The 20,114-nt window shown below is 35.1% G+C and overlaps 1 protein-coding gene across 1 annotated transcript in view; it reads right to left on the bottom strand.

Annotated features, from left to right (window-relative positions):
• The window catches only part of TOPAZ1 (testis and ovary specific PAZ domain containing 1), a 116,824-nt gene that overhangs the window by 36,635 nt on the left and 60,075 nt on the right, over positions 1 to 20,114 (bottom strand). Inside the window, 4 exon segments of the mRNA XM_032409240.1 lie at positions 3,953 to 4,118; positions 6,127 to 6,227; positions 6,933 to 7,107; positions 8,144 to 8,210. Coding sequence (XP_032265131.1) covers positions 3,953 to 4,118; positions 6,127 to 6,227; positions 6,933 to 7,107; positions 8,144 to 8,210 — 509 coding nt within the window.

The following is a 20,114-nucleotide window of genomic DNA, read 5'->3' as shown; positions in this document are numbered from 1 at the left end:
AAATACAGCATCCTCTCCTGATTAAAACTCTTCAAAGTATAGGGATAGAGGGAATGTACCTCAATATCATAAAAGCCGTTTACAAAAAGCCCACAGCAAATACCATTCTCAATGGGGAAAAACAGAGCTTTTCCCTTAAGGTCAGGAACACGACAGGGATGCCCACTCTCACCACTTTGTTCAACATAGTACTAGAAGTCCTAGCCTCAGCAGTCAGACAACAAAAAGAAATAAAAGGCATTCAAATGGGCAAAGAAGAAGTCAAACTCTCTCTCTTTGCAGATGACATGATACTTTATGTGGAAAACCCAAAAGACTCCACCCCCAAATTACTAGAACTCATACAGCAATTCAGCAACATAGCAGGATACAAAATCAATGCACAGAAATCAGTGGCTTTTCTATACACACAATGTGACTGAAGAAAGAGAAATTAAGGAACTGATTCCACTTACAATAGCACCAAAGCCCATAAGATACCTAGGAATAAACCTAACCAAAGAGGTAAAGGATCTATACTCTAGAAACTACAGAACACTTATGAAAGAAACTGAGGAAGACACAAAGAGATGGAAAAACATTCCATGCTCATGGATTGGAAGAATAAACATTGTGAAAATGTCTATGCTGCCCAAAGCAATCTTCACTTTCAATGCGATCCCTATCAAAATACCATCAACATTTTTCACAGAGCCGGAATAAACAATCCTAAAATTTGTATGGAACCAGAAAAGACCTGAAATCGCCAGGGGACCCTTGAAAAAGAAAGCCAAAGCTGGGGCATCACAATGCCTGACTTCAAGCTGTATCACAAAGCTGCGATCATCAAGACAGCATGGTATTGGTACAAAAACAGACACATAGATCAATGGAACAGAACAGAGACCCCAGAAATGGACCCTCAACTCTATGGTCAACTAATCTTCAACAAAGCAGGAAAGAATATCCAACGGAAAAAAGACTGTCTCTTCAATAAATGGTGCTGGGAAAATTGGAGAGCTACATGCAGAAGAATGAAACTGGACCATTCTCTTACACCACACACAAAGATAAAGTCAGAATGGATGAAAAACCTCAGTGAGAGAGAGGAATCCATCAAAATCCTAGAGGAGAACATAGGCAGTAACCTCTTCGACATCAGCCACATCGACTTCTTTCAAGACATGCCTCTAAAAGCAAGGGAAACAAAAGCGAACATGAACTTTTGGGACTTCATCAAGATAAAAAGTTTCTGCACAGCAAAGGAAACAGTCAACAAAACAAAGAGGCAACCCATGGAATGGGAGAAGATATTTGCAAATGACATTATGGATAAGGGGCTGGTATCCCAGATCTATAAAGAACTTCTCAAACTCAACACCCAAAAAACAAATAATCCAGTCAAGAAATGGGCAGAAGACATGAACAGACACTTCTCCAAAGAAGACATACAAATGGTTAACAGGCACATGAAAAAATGTTCAACATCACTAGCTATCAGGGAAATACGTATCAAAACCACAATGAGATACCACCTTATACCAATTAGAATGGCAAAAATTAACAAAACAGGAAACCGAAATGTTGGTGAGAATGTGGAGAAAGGGTAACCCTCTTACACTGTTGGTGGGAATGCAAGTTGGTATAGCCATTCTGGGAATCAGTTAGGAGCTTCCTCAAAACATTAAAAACAGAGCTACCCTAAGATCCGGCAATTGCACTACTAGGTATTTACCCCAAAGATACAGATGTAGTTAAAAGAAGGGGCATATGCACCCCAGTGTTTATAGCAGCAATGTCCACAACAGCCAAACTGTGGAAGGAGCCGAGATGCCCTTCAACAGATGAATAAAGAAGAGGTGGTATATACATACAATGGAATATTACTCAGCCATCAGAAAGGATAAATACCTACCATTTGCACTGACATGGATGGAACTGGAGGGGATTATGTTAAGTGAAATAAGTTAACCAGAGAAAGAAAATTAGGATATGGTTTCACTTATAGGTGGAACATAAGGAATCGTGTGGAGGACCACAAGGGAAGGGAGGGAAAACTGGAAAGAAATCAGAAAGGGAGACAAAGCATGAGAGACTCTGGAATCCAGGAATCAAACTGAGGGTTACAGAAGGGAGGGGGGTGGGAGGATGGGGTAACCGGGTGATGACTATTATTAAAGAGGGCATGAGTGGTGATGAGCACTGGGTGTTATAGGCAACTAATGGATCACTGAACACTAACTACATCAAAAACTAATGATGTATTGAATATAATAAAAAAATAAAAAGAAAGCAAAACAAACAAACAAAAACCCTGATTTTGAAACACCAAAAAAGAAAAAAAAAATTCTGGGAAGAAGTAAGCATACTTCTGTGGGCCCTTCTTTTGAAGAAGTAAATTTTTATTTATGAAAGTGACTTTCAACTGAAATGGTCCCTGCAAAAGAGAATCCTGTGTTTTTAACTTATACAATTTTTAAAGATAACACTGAAATTGTAAAAATTTAAAATCTCCATAGACCATCCCATACCCTCCCACAAACTCTCCTTTAGGCTCTAGTTTGAGAAAGACTAGTTTTGCCAGAAATTTTAGGCTGAAGTTTCCTGTCACAAGGTGCCTCAAGCTCATTTTTATCAACTATTTTAACCTTTCCATTTCTTGCCACATCTCTTCTTTCTAACAAAGAAAGCTTGGCTTACATTTAGCTAATTTCTATTTTTGTATTTTGGTTACTCTTCTCCACCTAGTAAACTTCACTGGCTATGTTTGTTAAGTTGAAGAAAAACTTTTCCAACAAGCTTTTGATCCTGAAGTCCACTCACAACCTCTGCATTCCCTATACTCTCAGCCCTGAACAAAGTATTATACATATGTAATGATTCCATATAAATAATATATGTTAATTATATATTCATATGTATATGAATGTGTATGTGTGCTGGTATGTGTGTTTGTGTGTTAGTGTAAAGGTTATCTATTTGCTTTACTTGTGTATATATTCCATCTTCCCACCTAAACCCAGAGATTCTTGAGATTTCTCCGTTGTTATCCCATTTTATCAAATAAAGTCTGCCTGATGGTTCAAGTAGCCAGAGCTACCATTAGATAGCATGCTGTGTGACCAGTGTGCTCTCTAAATTTTTATTTACCTCATAGCAAACTAATTTTAGGTGCTTCTGCTGGCTTAATTTCATTGTAATTTCTGCTAGATGGATTGACTTACTAGGGAAGTAAGCTTTACTTGTCTTGGTTTGAAGTCATGTTTGCCTGTATGTACAAAGATAGGAGTTTATGCAGATTACAATAGGGATTTCCCTATCTGAGATAGCAGCTGACGCCTGGGCTCTGAAGCTGGACTGTCTGGGTTTGAATCTAGCTCTACTTCTTACTTGTTACGTCATTTTCGGCAAGTTGCGTGATGTCTGTGACATTTTTTATTAAAAAAAAGGGGGGGGGGTTGTACTAATTTTAAACTCAGAGGGTTTCTATGAAGATGAACTGAGATAATCCAGGTAAAGCATTTTTGTATGGTCCCTAGGCCAAAGTAAGAACTAGCTTTTCAATAAAAGGTCATACAATTTTTTCTTTAAAGTTAGGTTAACTTTTGGGCGCCTGGGTGGCTCAGTTGGTTAAGCGTCTGCCTTTGGCTCAGGTAGTGATCCAGGGTCCTGGGATCAAGTCCCGCATCTGGTTCCCTGCTCTGTTTCTTCCTGTCCCCACTGCCCCTGCCCCCAGCTCATGCCTTCTCTCGCTATCTCTCTGTCTCTTAAAGAAATAAATAAAATCTTAAAAAAAAAAAATGAGGTTAACTTTCTCCTTCCATTTTACACAATAACCACCTACCTACCTACATGATCACTAAGGTTTACTAGGCCAAATTACCACCCACAATTCAACATCAATGTAAGGTAATTGCACACACAAGAATTTATAACAACAAATTATGTTATGCTTGCATATATCATAACTTACCCCTCAATACCCAAATGGCACCATCTAGGCTTCCACTTTTTAGAAAAATTTCTGCTGCAATATTCACAATTTGACATCTTGGTGCTAGCTTCTCGGGCCCTATAAGTCCCTTTAAACTTGTAAAATGTATTTTTAATTCATATAGTTTATCTAAGACTTTCCTTCCCTGGAGTAAAAATAAAGAACACTAATTGAGTATCATTCATTTAGAGTATCACAGAGATATAAATAACATCAGTAATTATATAGAAGTCAATTACCCAATTTGAATCATCCTTCTAGACAGATGGTTCTCAAAAGACTCTTTCCTTAAGCTCCCTCCTGCTTAGCCACAGAGACAGACAGGGAAGGCGAGGAAGCAGGGCTTTGCCTCATATTAATCCTCACCCTGCTGACCCACCTTTTCAAGTGTTTTTATACTTGTGCTTCCCCTAAAGATTTCATTTGGAAAAAGAATTTCTTGCCCTAATGTGGAAAACTACTAACTATACGTTTTGGTACTTCTGTTGATTACCCTAAGAGCCAAGAGGGAGAGACAGTGAAAATCAAGATAATGTTTTGTCAAATTTACATAATGATAGTGGGGAAAAGAAAAGAATAAAACTGCTGGCTGAAAATTGTTTTTTTGATTCAACAGACTAATTATTTCACATAGTCTACATAAAGATTATCTCCAGTTTGGACATCAGAAATTAGACATAGAGTATTATTTTATATAAGGGGTCAGCAAACCTTTTCTATAATTAGCCAGATAGTAAACACTTAGGTTCTGCAGGCCACATTTGGTCAGCTGCACATTCTTTCTGGTTGTTGCTGTTTTTATTTTCTAGCTCTTTAAAAATGTAAAAAACATTCTCAGCTCTTGAGATGTACAAAAACAGGCTGTGGGTCAGACTGGGCCCTTAGTTTGTGGATCCTTGTTTTATATTATGTTCTATACTATTTGAGTCAGATGCATATTGTGATGTCAAGGTACTTTGAAGTTGATTATAGAAATGAATGCATTTTTAAGGAGATAGCTCTAGCTTAATTTCAGTGGTTTTACTTTTGTGTTCAAAAGGAATAGGTTTCACTACAAAAATTCATACTAAGTAAAATAAAATATTCATTCCAAATAAGATAGTGAAAATTTTAAATTACAATACAGGCACAAACTCACCAGCCTCTTAAGAAATAATCACAACAAATAAAATTAAAATATACCCTCAAATTTCAGCAAAATCAATCTTTGTCAAAAATAGTTTATGTAGTCCTCAATTTCTCAAGCATTAAATATCCAAGAAATTAATGCTATGATGAACCTTAAGCTAGACTGTGAGACCAGGGACAAGGTATATTCTGCCCATCCCAGGCCTACTGCACAGTGAATGCTAACCTCTTGAAGACCTTGGAGACTGGAGACCTTATACACAAGGATTCTGTTGCTGTTGGTTTTTTTTAGTAAAAAAAAAAAATCCATGAATTTGTATATGTATGAGTGACCATGTACTTAAATGTTATTGAACATACTCAGTTATGAAATAACTTTTTATAAGAAGAAGGAAGTAACAAAAGATACATTATAATAGCTGATTCAGTACTGACCACACTCTCAACTGCTCCATTCATCCCTCAGCACTTCCTTCCTATTTTAGATTTTCCTGTCCTCTATTTTATTTCACTTTATTGAATCTGTAACCACCAGCTACCACAGGGAAATCTAAAGAATGGTCGTTCAGTATGGTCCAGAAGAACTAGACCGCATCTATGGTGAGCTAAACCTCAAAGGTAGATATCAAGATATATGGTATATAGTGTTCCAGAGCATTCTAGGAGGTGATTTTCAAGGAGTTCTGTTAATTGTGAGTTCCCTGGGTTCATCTTAAAAAGGTGTCTGGAACTTTTGCAAAATTATGTTATCAATACTTAAGAGGTAGCAAAAGTCTGTATTGAAAGTTGCTCCAAATAAATATGATACTTAGCACACTTCTGATACTTCTTCAGGGTAGCCAGTCTCACGCTACTGCCTTTCCACATTTGCCTAATACACTACACCTTGCTAGTCTGGGACTCATTTTGCCACTTACAACAATTATTAGCAAATTTCTAATTTGCAGGGTTAACTATATTCTGTTAAAAAATTTTTTAAATTAACACTCTCTGTACCAAGCCCAAACAAAAATTTAATGACATACCTTGGACCACTGCAACAGCTTATGATAGAAGTACATAGCACTGATTCCGATTCTTCCCAGCAAAGTTTTATCTACTTCACTATTTTGTGGATCTTTGCTAACTGAAACACAAAGTAGGCATATGGAAAAAAGTGAAAAAGTCATTTAAAATGGCAGCAAAGGCAAATTAATACGAAATTATTGATACTAGAACATAGACCAGGTGTTGGCAAACAAACCACAGCCTACAGGACAACTCTGGCCTGTGGCCTGTTTTTGTATAGCTTGTGAGCTAAGAATGGTTCCCCTATTTTTAAAGGGTTCTTTGAAAGGAAAAGAAAACTATGTGATTGTGTGATCATATGTGATTGTGTGAAGCCTAAAATATTTACTCCTGGCCCTTTGCAGAAAAGGTTTGCTGACCTCTGATAAAAAATATAGCAGTGAAGAGCTCATGCCAAAAAAAAAAAAAAGTCTCAAAAACATGTGAATTTTGTTGACTTGTAGTAGTGAAGGTAGTAACAACTTTAATGATTCAATAATTCAAGTGCTCCAGTATAATTTGCTAGCAATAGTTTTACCAATCTGAATGAAAATACAAATAAGAACATGAAACATGAGGTATTAAAACAATTCTTGACCTTATATCATTATAATCTAACTTGATAACAAAAAGATGAAAGATTTATAAAGAGAAGGGGAAGTATCTGAAATCTGCAATATTAACTTATCCCCAACATGGAAAATAGTAAGAGCTTTACATTCCAGGTAAAACACTGCACCACCCTAATACACACAATACGTAGACCCAAACAGTGACATTTTACCTGTTTCAGCAAATTCACAAAATGGAACACCTGGTCTCTCTTCTTTACAGTCTTTTGTTAGTGTTTCAGCAATACAAGCACAAAATCTCTGGAAATCTGCAAAGTTTTCACAGCCCATTTTTATGTTAATGTATAAATTTCCCAGTTTGGTCCAGTCACTTTTTTCTTTACAATGCTATCGGAATTATTAGAGACAAAACAAGAAAAAAGAAAGAAAGATGTCATTTATAAAAACATTATGGAATAGGCACATGTAGGCATTAGATATATAGAAATTAATAACACAATCTCTGTAGATCTTATAAACTTACTGACAGTGTTACACCATCAATAACTTGCTATTGTACAATTTGTGTTTCTGACTATAGCATAGTCTCTATAATTTCTGGATGGCAATGTACATTTGTTTTAATAATCTTTTCCTAATGTACTTAATGATGTCACCCCCAAACCTGAACTAGACAGTGGAGATAGATTTTATGGAAAACAGATGATTAGCTATATGATTTGAGCTGTCTCTACAGAAATACATTATTTTACTACTTTTAGAGATTGCATTTTGCTATTATTCGGCCCCATTTATAATTTGGGGCCCAAATGTCATTTTGGGCATTACATTTCTTGTATGAAAGGGACTATAAAATAAATTTCAGTAAACTTACCATCTTCTTATTATTTTCTATTGTAAACAAAGAAATAGTTTTCCACACCAACAAAAGATTATTTTAAGGATATAAATGCTAATTAAGACTAGACCAACAATTACTAGATGAGTACAAAAATGATCTTAAACTAAACAGTAAAGTCATCCTGAAAGTTCTCTATTTTTTATACTCCAAATGCCTGGAGAGGGCACCCTGACCATGGCTTTCTGCTATCATTTCACATACTGCAGCCATCCATGCATTATGACAAGAAAGCTAACTTTCTTGTGCACTGAGTCTGTCCAGTGACAAGAATTAGAGGCTAATAAGCCTTAGATTATTATACCTTAATATGTTAATTTTGAAACTGAACAATTATTTCGAGACTAGTCCATAACTCTAGAAATTGTTTGCATTTCAAAGTATTAAAAAAATACTAGACTTCTTTTCCTTGAGCATTTTCTCTGTATAACAACAGCATTTAAAAAACTTTTCCCACTATTCAAAGTTTGTTATTACTGGTTTTCAGAGATCCCAGCAATTCATTTAAAAAAATAAGTGTCATACCTCTATTTCATTCAAGGCTGAATCTAAATCATATTTCCAGTTCTTTTTAAATTGCCTCATCCGTAACCTTTAACAATAGAAAAGGGTTAATTATGTTCACCCTCCAAATTACCCCAGTTCACTTGTTCCATAGTTTATACCTAAGAGACTATAAAAAAAAGGAATGTAGTAATATAAAAATTCCTAAGAGCTAAAGAAAATAGCAAATGCATAGATATCTACTTCATACTATTTCCTCCCCAAACCATAGGCAAGAAGAAGGAAAAAGCAAATTCCACATGAAACCATACCTTAAGCCTTTAAGGTAACTTTAAGACAGAGAGTGCCAAAGCTTCAAAATGATTGTGAATAAAAAGAGAAAAAAATATAAAAGCCAGCACTTGATCTTTCCTGCTCCCACTCTACCCTTGCTGATCCAACAAGTATTTGTGATAAGCAGAAACAGACCAGAACAAAAACAATGAAAAAAAAAAAAAAAAAAACCCATGGAAAACTGAACAGGCATGACCTAACACTGATTAAAAATATACTACCACATGTTCCTGATCTTAAGGGAAAGGCTTTCAGATTTTCCCCACTGAGGATGAGATTTGCTGTGGGATTTTCCATAGATGGATTTTATGAACTTCAGGAATGTTCCCTCTATCCCTATACTCTGAAGAGTTTTAATCAGGAAAGGATGCTTTATTTTGTCAAATGCTTTTTCTGCATCGATTGAGAGGACCATATGGTTCTTCTCTCTCCTCTTATTAATGTGTTCTATCACATTGATTGATTTGTGAATGCTGAAACACCCTTGCATCCTGGGGATAAATCCCACTTGGTCATGGTGGGTGATCCTTTTAATGTATTGTTGGAGCCTATTAGCTAGGATTTTTTTGAGAATTTTGGAATCCATATTCATCAGGGATATCGGTCTGACATTCTCCTTTTTGATGGAGTCTTTGCCTGGTTTGGGGATTAAGGTAATGCTGGCCTCATAGAATGAGTCTGGAAGCTTTCCTTCTGTTTCTGTTTTTTGAAACAGCTTCAGGAGGATAGATATTATTTCTTCTTTGAATGTTTGGTAGAATTCCCCAGGGAATCCATCAGGCCTGGACTCTTGATTTTTGGGAGGTTTTTGATCACTGCTTCAATCTTGTTGCTGGTTATTGGCCTATTCAGGTCGTCAATTTCTTCCTGTTTCAGTCTTGGGAGTTTATAGGTTTCCAGGAAGGCATCCGTTTCTTCCAGGTTGCTCAATTTATTGGCATATAGTTGTTGATAATAATTTCTAATAATTGTTTCCACTTCCTTGATGTTAGTCGTAATCTCTCCCCTTTCATTCATAATTTTATTAATTTGGGTCCTTTCTCTTTTCTTTTGGATAAGTCTGGCCAGTGGTTTATTGACCTTATCAATTCTTTCAAAGAACCAGCTTCTAGTTTCATTGATCTGATCTCCTGTGTTTCTGGTTTCTAATTCATTGATCTCTGCTCTAGTCTTAATTATTTCTCTTCTAATGTGTGGCTTAGGCATCGTTTGTTGCTTTTTCTCTAGTTCTTTAAGGTGTAAAGTTAGTTGGTGAATTCGGGATTTTTCTATTTTTTTGAGTGAGGCTTGGATGGCTATGTATTTACCCCTCAGGACCGCCTTTATAGTATCCCATAGGTTTTGGACTGATGTGTCTTTATTCTCATCAGGAACACATCAAGGACGCCCACTCTCGCCACTATTGTTCAACATAGTACTAGAGGTCCTAGCAACAGCAATCAGAAGACAAAAAGAAATAAGAGGTATTCAAACTGGCAAAGAAGAAGCCAACTCTCTCTCTTCGCAGATGACATGATACTTTATGTGGAAAATCCAAGACTCCACCCCCAAATTACTAGACCCCATACAGCAATTTAGTAATGTGGCAGGATACAAAATCAATGCACAGAAATCAGTTGCTTTCTTTTACACTAACAATGCAACTGTAGAAAGAGAAATTAGAGAAACGATTCCAATTACAACAGCACCAAAAAACCATAAGATACCTCGGAATAAACCTAACCAAAAAGGTTAAGGATCTACACTCTAGGAACTACAGAACGCTCATGAAAGAAATTGAAGAAGACACAAAAAGATGGAAAAACATTCCATGCTCATGGATCGGAAGAATAAACATTGTTAAAATGTCTATGCTACCCAGAGCAATCTATACCTTCAACGCCATCCCGATCAAAATTCCAATGACATTTTTCAAAGTGCTGGAACAAACAATCCTAAAATTTGTATGGAATCAGAAAAGATCCCAAATCACCAAGGAAATGTTGAAAAAGAAAAACAAAGCTGGGGGCATCACATTGCCTGATTTCAAGCTATATTACAAAGCTGTGATCACCAAGACAGCATGGTCCTGGCACAAAAACAGACATATAGACCAGTGGAACAGAATAGAGAGCCTAGATATGGACCCTCAACTCTATGGTCAAATAATCTTCAACAAAACAGGAAAAAATACGCAATGGAAAAAAGACAGTCTCTTCAATAAATGGTGCTGGGAAAACAGGACAGTCATATACAGAAGAATAAAACTGGACCATTCTCTAACACCATACACAAAGATAAACTCAAAATGGATGAAAGACCTCAATGTGAGACAGGAATCCATCCAAATCCTAGACATCGGCCACAGCAACTTCTTTCAAGATACATCTCCAAAGGCTAGTGAAACAAAAGCAAAAATGAACTTTTGGGACTTCATCAAGATAAAAAGCTTCTGCACAGCAAAGGAAACAGTCAACAAAACAAAGAGGCAACCCACAGAATGGGAGAAGATATTTGCAAATGACACTACAGATAAAGAAAGGGCTGGTATCCAAGATCTATAATGAACTTCTCAAACTCAACACCCAAAAAACAAATAATCATGTCAAAAAATGGGCAGAAGACACGAACAGACACTTCTCCAAAGAAGACATACAAGTGGCTACAGATACATGAAAAAATGTTCATCATCATTAGCCATCAGGGAAATCTAAATCAAAACCACACTGAGATACCATCTTACACCAGTCAGAATGGCAAAAATTGACAAGGCAAGAAATAACAAATGTTGAAGAGGTTGTGGAGAAAGGGGAACCCTCTTACACTGTTGGTGGGAATGCAAGTTGGTACAGCCACTTTGGAAAACAGTGTGGAGGTGCCTCAAAAAATTAAAAATAGAGCTACCCTATGACCCAGCAATTGCACTACTGGGTATTTACCCCAAAGACACAGACATAGTGAAAAGAAGAGCCATATGCACCCCAATGTTCATAGCAGCAATGTCCGCAATAGCCAAACTGTGGAAAGAGCCGAGATGCCCTTCAACAGATGAACAGATAAAGATGTGGTTCATATACTCAATGGACTGTTCCTCAGCCATCAGAAAGGATGAATACCCAACTTTTACATCAACATGGATGGGACTGGAGGAGATTATGCTAAGTGAAATAAGTCAAGCAGAGAAAGTCAATTATCATACGGTTTCACTTATTTGTGGAACATAAGGAAGAGCATGGAGGACATTAGGAGAAGGAAGGGAAAAATGAAGGTGGGGGGGAATCGGAGGGAGAGACGAACCATGAGAGACTATGGACTCTGAGAAACAAACTGAGGGTTTTAGAGGGGAAGGGGGTGGGGGGATGGGTTAGCCTGGTGATGGGTATTAAGGAGGGCATGTACTGCATGGAGCACTGGGTGTTATACAAAAACAGTGAATCGTGGATCACTACATCAAAAAGTAATGATGTACTATATGGTGACTAACATAACATAATAAAATTAAATTAAATTTAAAAAAGAATAAAAAAATACTACCATAAAGACTAAGTTTGAAAATACTTTAAAAAAATCTGAATAGATTAGAACACAAACCACACAGAAGGAACTTAAAAGTTTGTGTGATTTAAAGAACACAATCTATAAAATGCATAGCTTCTGGGAAAGAAAAAAAAAAGACAAAAATGAAAGAAGACGCACCCTTTGGCAATTGGAAAGAGAAAAAGAAGAAAAAGAAGAAAGAAGAGGGTGCCACTAAACTAAGAGTACTGTATAGCAGCCAACTGTGGGGTCAATTTTGGTAATTAGTCCCAATACTCTATAAATGATTCCAGAGCATTAAAAAGGAAGCGCAACTTCCTAATTCCTTTCATGAATCAACTATAAATAACACTGATACTTGATAAAGGCAGAACAAAGAAAGAAAAGTGTAAAACAATATTACTTATAATGGTGATGCAAAAAGCTAGATAAAATATTAACAAGCAAATCAGTTTTTCAAATTGAAGAGTTATGGGGATGATGGTTGTGATGGTTGCACAACAATGTGAATGTATTTAATACCACTGAACTGTACACTTAAAAATGGTTAAGATGGTAAGTTTTATATTAAGTGTATTATACCACAAAATTGAAAAAATATTGACAAACAGAATCCAAGACCACCTTCAGAAATGACATACCATGACACAGTGGTATTCACTTCACAAATATAAAGTAACTTCAATATTAAAAAATCCATCAGTATTATATACCATATTAATAAATCTAACAGAAAAAAATCATGATTATTTCCATAGATATTAAAAAGGATTTGATAAAATTCAACATCAATTCACTTACAAATATAGGAACTGAGAGATACTTCCTTAAAGTGTTTAAATATATATACTGTAGTCCTAAAGCCATGACTGTATTTAATGAGAAAATTCTAGAGATATTTCCACTAAGATCAGGAACATGAAAGGATGTCCACTATGTCCATTATTATTCAATACTGTACTAGAGGTATGAGCCAAGGCAATTAGATAAGACAAATTACTTACAGGCATAACAATGGTAAAGAAGAAGTAAAACAATCTCTACTCACAAATGATATGATAGTATAACTGGAAATGCCCACAGATTCAAAGACGAAACTAAGTCAAACAATAAAGACTTTAGAGTAAATTAACAGAATATAAAATTTACAAACAAAAATGCCCTTTATATATACAAAAATAAAGAAATGCAGCACATAAAAAATTCATTTATAATAGCAACAAAGATTAAATACTTATAGGAGGAAAATCCTAAAACACTCTTGAAAGACACATAAATTTGAACAATAGAAAAACATTTCATGTTCTTTAATAGAATTCAATATTATAAAGATGTTAGTTCTTACTAAGTTAATTCATAGATTTAATGTAATTCCAATAAAAATACCAACAAGCTACTATATGAGGTTAGGAAGTTGATACTAAAGTTCATGTGGTAAAAACATATATGCAAGAAGAGCAAGAAAGACATTGAAAAGAAAAATTTTGCAGGGGATTATCCCAAGAAAACATTAAAGCATACTACCACAGCCTCTATAATTAAAATAATGTGTAACTGGTGCAGGGGAATACAAAGTCCAGACACAGACCCAAGCACATATGAAATTTATAGTATGATAAAGGTAGCATCTCAAATCACTCAAACTAAATAAATGGTTCTGGGAAAACTGGAAAACCACTGGGAAAAAATTACATCTCTATCTTACACCACACATGAGAATAAACTTCAAATAGATTATGAACCTAACTATAAAAATGAAACCGTACAAGTAATAGAAGAAAACATGGTGAATTCCTCCAAAAATCTTGGTGCTGGGAAATTACGACTCAAAATTCAGATGCAATAAAAAATAACTATGACTCAAAACTAAGGCAATAAAAAAAGATTGATAATTTAGGTTGAATAAAAATAAAACTTTTTGCCATGCAAAAACCACCATAAACAAATTCAAAAGACAACTGACAAATTGGAAAAAAATATTTGTAATATATAGTACAGATAAAGGTCTAATACAATATATTAAGAACTCTTGACATTTAAGGAACAAAGAACCAGAATCCAATAGAAAAATGGGAAAAGACATGAGCAGACAATTCACAAAAAGTATAAAAATGGCCCTCAAATATGTGAAAAGAAAATGTTCAAACTCATTTTTAAGAAAAGCAAATTAGAACAACAATGAAACACCATTTGTTACCTAACAGATTAGAGAAGATTAAAAAGTATGACAACACACTATATTAGCAAACCTGTGCTGAATAGTCTCTTATGTTTCTGGTTTTATATATATATATATATATATTCTTGTATATATATATACATACATACATATATGTATTTATATATGCATATATACCACATAGATGTGCATATACATATGTGCATTCATACATGTACATATACCAAAATGCATACACAAACACACATACACATATACCATATACACAAACATAACATATATATACATACCATATATACGAATTGGTACAGCCTTCTTGGAGGGAAATTTGACAGTATCTATGTACTTACCTTTAAAAATTTATTTTGAAATAAATTATAGACTCACAGGAATTTTCAAAATAGTACACAGTCCTGGTACCCTTCATCCAGCTTCTTCCAATGATGGTTTCTTATATAATTGTGGAACAACATAAAAACTAGGAAACTGACATTGTTACAATACTGTTAATTAGACTACAGATATTATTCAGTTTTCACCACTTTTTACATGCATTCATCTGTGTGTGTGTAGTTCTGTGCAATTTTATTCTATGTATAGATTTATGTAACCATCACCGCAATACAGATATAGAACTGTTCCATCACCACACAAAGGAACTTCCTCATACTACCCATTTATACTCATCCCCCAAGCCCTGTCCCCGGGTGTCCCTTGTCAACCAATAATTGGTTCTCCATATCTATAGCTCTGTCATTTTGAGAATGTTATATAAATGAAACCATGTAGCATGTGGCCTTTGAGATCGGCTTTTTAAATTCAACACAATGAAATCAATTCATTTCATGTTTCAATAGTTTGTTGATTTTTACTGCTAAGTAGTTTCCTTGGTATGGATAGACAACTGAACTGTTCATTCACCTGTTAAGAACATCTGTATTTCCCCCCACTTTTTGGATATTACAATTAAAGCTGCTATGAACATTTGTACACAAGTTTTTAAATGAGTACAAGTTTTCATTTAATTAGGATAAATGCCCAGTAGTTCAATAGCTATACTTGATTTTTACATGTTTGGTTTTTAAAGAAACTGTTATTTCCAGAATGACTATGCAATTTTACATTCCCGCCAATAACATATGAGACACTTTTTCCACATCCTTGCTAGCATCGGTATTGATACTTTTTTCCCCCAGTTACACTGAGGCATGTTGGCAAATAAAAATTGTATATATTTAAGATATACATGTTTTACTAGATGTAAGCATTGTGAAATAATTGTCACTATTGAGATAATTAATGTATCTATCGTGTCACCTAGTTCGTGTGTGTATAGAGACCACAAGATCTACTCTCAGCAAATTTCAAGTACACAATATCTTATTATCAACTACAGTCATCATGCTGTAAAACAGGTCTCCAGAACTTAATAATCTTATAACTGCAAGTTTGTACCCTTTGGCTAACATCTCCTCCTTTGCCCCACTCCCCATCTCCTGGTAACAACCACTATTCTAATTTGTTGCTGAGTTAGACTTTTTTAGATTCCACATGTAAGTGAGATCATGCAGATTTGTCTTTTCTCTCTGCCTTATTTCATTTAGCATAATATACTCCACACTAATCCATGTTTTCATAGATGGTAGGATAACCTTTTTTTTTAAAGACTGAATAATATATATTCCATTGTATATATACACCACATCTTTATTCAAGATTGCTTTAGCCATTCAGGTTATGTTGTAGTTTCATATGCATTTTAAAATTTTTCCTATTTCTGTAAAAAATATTAATAGAACTTTGATAGGAATTAAGTTGAATCTTTGGTTTTGGGTAGCATGGACATTTTCACAATATTAATTCTTCCAATCCATGATACAGAATAGCCTTCCATTTATTTGTTTTGATTTCCAATGTTTCATGGTTTTCAATGTACAGATCTTTTATCTCCTTAGTAAATTTATTTAAGTATTTGTTTTTTGATGTTATTGTAAATGAGACTGTTTTCTTGATCTGTTTTTTTAATACTTCATTGTTAGTATATAGAGATGCAACTGATCTATTTTTTATTTTTTAATTTTAATTTTATTTTTAGGCTTTTATTTAAATTCCAGTTAACATACACTGTAATATTAGTTTCAGGTGTACAATTTAGTGATTCAACACTTCCACAAACACCTGGTGCTCATCACAACAAGTGATCCTTAATCCCCATCACCTATTTAACCCATCCCCCCAACTACCTCCCCACTGGTAGCCATCAGTTTGTTCTCTATAGTTAAGAGTCTATTTCTTGGTTTCTCTCTCTCTCTTTTTCCTATGCTCATTGGTTTAGTTTCTTAAATTCTACATGAGTGAAATCATATGGTATTTGTCTTTCTCTGACTGACTTATTTCGCTTAGCAAAATACACTCTAGCTCTATCCACATTGTTGTAAATGGTGAGATTTCATTCTTTTTGATGGCTGAGTAATATTCCATTGTGTGTGTGTGTGTGTGTGTGTGTGTGTGTGTGTGTGTGTGTGTACACATACATACATACACCACATCTTCTTTATTCATTCATCAGTCTATGGGCATTTGTGTTCTTTCCATAACTTGGCTATTGTTGATAATGCTATAAACATCAGGGTGCATGTATCCTTTTGAAAATAGTATTTTTGTATCCTTTGTGTTAATACTTAGTAGGGCAATTGCTGGATCCTAGGGCAGTTCTATTTTTAACTTTTTGAGGAAACTCCACAAACTGTTTTTCAGAGTGGCTACACCAGTTTGCCTTCCCACAAATAATGCAAGAGGCTTCCCCTTTCTCTGCATCCTCGCCAACACTTACTGTTTCCTATGTTGTTAATTTTAGCCATTCTAACAGGTGTAAAGTGGTATCTCATTGTTATTTTGATCTGCATTTCCCGGATGGTAAGTGATGTTGAGCATTTTTTCATGTGCCTGGTGTCCATTTGTATGTCTTTTGGAAAAATGTCTATTCATGTCTTCTGCCCATTTCTTAACTGGATTATTTGGTTTTGGGGTCTTAAGTTTGATAAGTTCTTTATAGATTTTTGGATACTAACCCTTTATGTCATTTGTAAATATCTTCTCCCATTCCATAGGTTGCCTTTCAGTTTTGTTGATTTGTTTCTTTCACTGTACAGAAGTTTTTTATCTTAATGAAGTCCCAATAATTCATGTTTGCTTTTGTTTCCCTTCCTTCAGGAGATGTATCTAGTAAGAAGTTGCTATGACCGATGTCAAAGAGATTACTGCCTGTGTTCTCCTCTAAGATTTTAATGATTTCCTATCTCACTTTTATTTTATTTTATTTTATTTTAATTTTAGTTGAGAGACAGAGAGCACAAGCAGAGGGGGAAGGGGCAGAGGGAGAGGGAGAAGCAGACTCCCTGCTGTGCAGGGAGCCCAACACAGGGCTCGATCCCAGAACGTTGAGATCATGACCTGAGCCGAAGGCAGGCGCTTAATAGACTGAGCCACCCAGGCGTCCCTCCTGTCTCACATTCAGGTCTTTCATCTTTTTTTTTTTTTAACTGAGATCCCAACTCTGCCTTTTATCATTTTTTTATTATGTTCAGTTTATTTTTGATTATGGTGTAAGGAAGTGGTCCAATTTCATTCTTTTGCATGTTGTTGTCCAGTCTTCCCGACACCGGTTGTTGAAGAGTCTCTTTTTTCCATTGGATATTCTTTCCTGCTTTGTCAAAGATTAGCTGACCATACAGTTGTGGGTCCATTTCTGGGGTTTCTGTTCTGTTCCATTGATCCATGTGTCTATTTTTGTGCAAGTACCATACTGTTTTAATCACTACAGCTTTGTAATATTACTTGAAGGCTAGAATTATGATGCCTCCTGCTTTGCTTTTCTTTTTCCTATTTGGGATATTTTGTGGTTCCATACAAATTTTAGGATTGATCTAGCTCTGTGAAAAAGGCTGTTGGTATTTTGATATGGATTGCATTAAATGTGTAGATTGCTTTGTGTAGTACAGACATTTTAACAATATTTGTTCTTCCAATCCCTGAGCATGGAATGTCTTTTCATTTCTTGTGTCCTCTTCAATTTCTATCAGTGTTTTATAGTTTTAGAGTACAGGTCTTTCACCTCTTTGCTTAGGTTTATTTCTAAGCAAATAAATGGTTTTTGGTGCAATTGTAAATGGGATTGATTCCTTGATTTCTCTTTCTGCTGCTTCATTATTGGTGTATAGAAATATGACAGATTACTGTACGTTGATTTTGTATCCTGCGACTTTACTGAATTCGGGCATCAGTTCTAGCAATTTTTTGGTAGAGTCTTTTGGGTTTTCTACATACGGCATCATGTCATCTGCAAATGGTGAAAGTTTGACTTCTTCCTTGCCAATTTGGACGTCTTTTATTTCTTTTTGTTTTCTGATTGCGGTGGCTAGGGCTTCCAATACTATGTTAAATAACAGTGGTGAGAGCGGACATCCCTGTCTTTTTCCTGACAGTAGAGGAATAGCTCTGTTTTTCCCCATTGAGGATTAGATGTGGGGTTTTTGTATACAGCCTTTATTATGCTGAGGTACATTCCTTGTAACCCTACTTTGTGGAGGGTTTTTATCACAAATGGATGTTGTCAAATGCTTTTTCAAGATGCAACTGATTTTTGTATGTTAATATTGTATCCTGCAACTTTATTAAAAATACTTCATTTATTAGTTCTAACAGGTTTTGGTGGAGTCTTTAAGGTTTTCTGTATGTAGGATCATGTTATCTACAGAGACTATTTTAATTCTTTCTTTCTAATTTGAATGTCTCTTATTTCTTTTTCTTGCCTAATTGCTCTGGCTAGGACTTTTAGCATCATGCTAAATAGAAGTGGTGACAGTAGGCATCATTTCCTTGTTCCTGACCTCAGAGGAAAATATTTCAGCTTTTTTACTGTTTAGTATGATGTCAGCTATGGACTTGTCATACATGGCCATTATTATAGTGAGGTACATTCTTTCTATACCTAATGTGTTGAAAGTTTTTTTATCATAAAAGGATGTTAAATTTCGTCAAATGCTTTATCTGCATCTATTGAATCATTTGATATCTATCCTTCATTCTGTTAATGTGCTATATCATATTTATTGATTTGCACATGTTGAACGATTACTGTATCCCAGGGATAAATCCCACTTTATCTTGGTGTATCACGTGTAGTTGAATTTGGTTTACTAATATTTTGTTGAGAATTTTTGTATCTATATTCATCAGGAATACCATCTTCTGATTTTCAATTTTTGTAATATCCTTGCCTGACTTTGGTATCAGAGTAATGCTGGATTTGTAAAGGAGTCTGGAGGTGTCCTCTCATCTTCAATTTTTTGGAAGGGTTTGAGAAGGATTTGTATTAATTCTTGCTTAACTGTTTGGTAAAATTCATCAGTGAAGCCACCTATTCCTGGGCTTTTCTTCATGGGGAGTTGCTTTTTTGTTTTGTTTTGTTTTGTTTTACTGATTCAATCTCCTTACTCAAAATTGATCTGTTCAATTTTTCCATTTCTTCATGATTCAAACTTGGTAGGTTGTATATTTCTAGCAATTTATTCAATTATTTTAGATTGTCCAATTATTTGGTGTGTAATTGTTCATATTAGTCTTTTAAGAGCCTTTTTATTTATGTGCTATCAGTTGTAATGTTTCCTCTTTCATTTCTGACTTATGTGAGCCCTCTCTCTTTTTTCCTTAGTGTAGCTAAAGGTTTGTCAATTTTATCTTTTCAAAAACCAACCAACCAGTTTTGTTTTCTTTTCTATTGTTTTTCTAGTCTCTAATTATTTCTACTCTGATCTATATTCCTTCCTTCCATTAACCCTGACTCAGTTTGTTCTTCTTTTTCTAGTTCCTTGAGGTGTACATACAGTTAGGTTTGAGATACCCCTTTTTTCTTAATGTAGGTATTTATCACTATAAATGTCCCTCTTAGAACTGCTTTTGCTG

Source organism: Phoca vitulina, unplaced genomic scaffold (assembly GCF_004348235.1).
Source record: "Phoca vitulina isolate PV1807 unplaced genomic scaffold, GSC_HSeal_1.0 scaffold10, whole genome shotgun sequence".
In the NCBI taxonomy this organism is placed as follows: Eukaryota; Metazoa; Chordata; class Mammalia; order Carnivora; family Phocidae; genus Phoca; species Phoca vitulina.
Note: the sequence above shows the minus strand (reverse complement) of the source record. Positions and strands in the feature narration are given on the sequence as shown.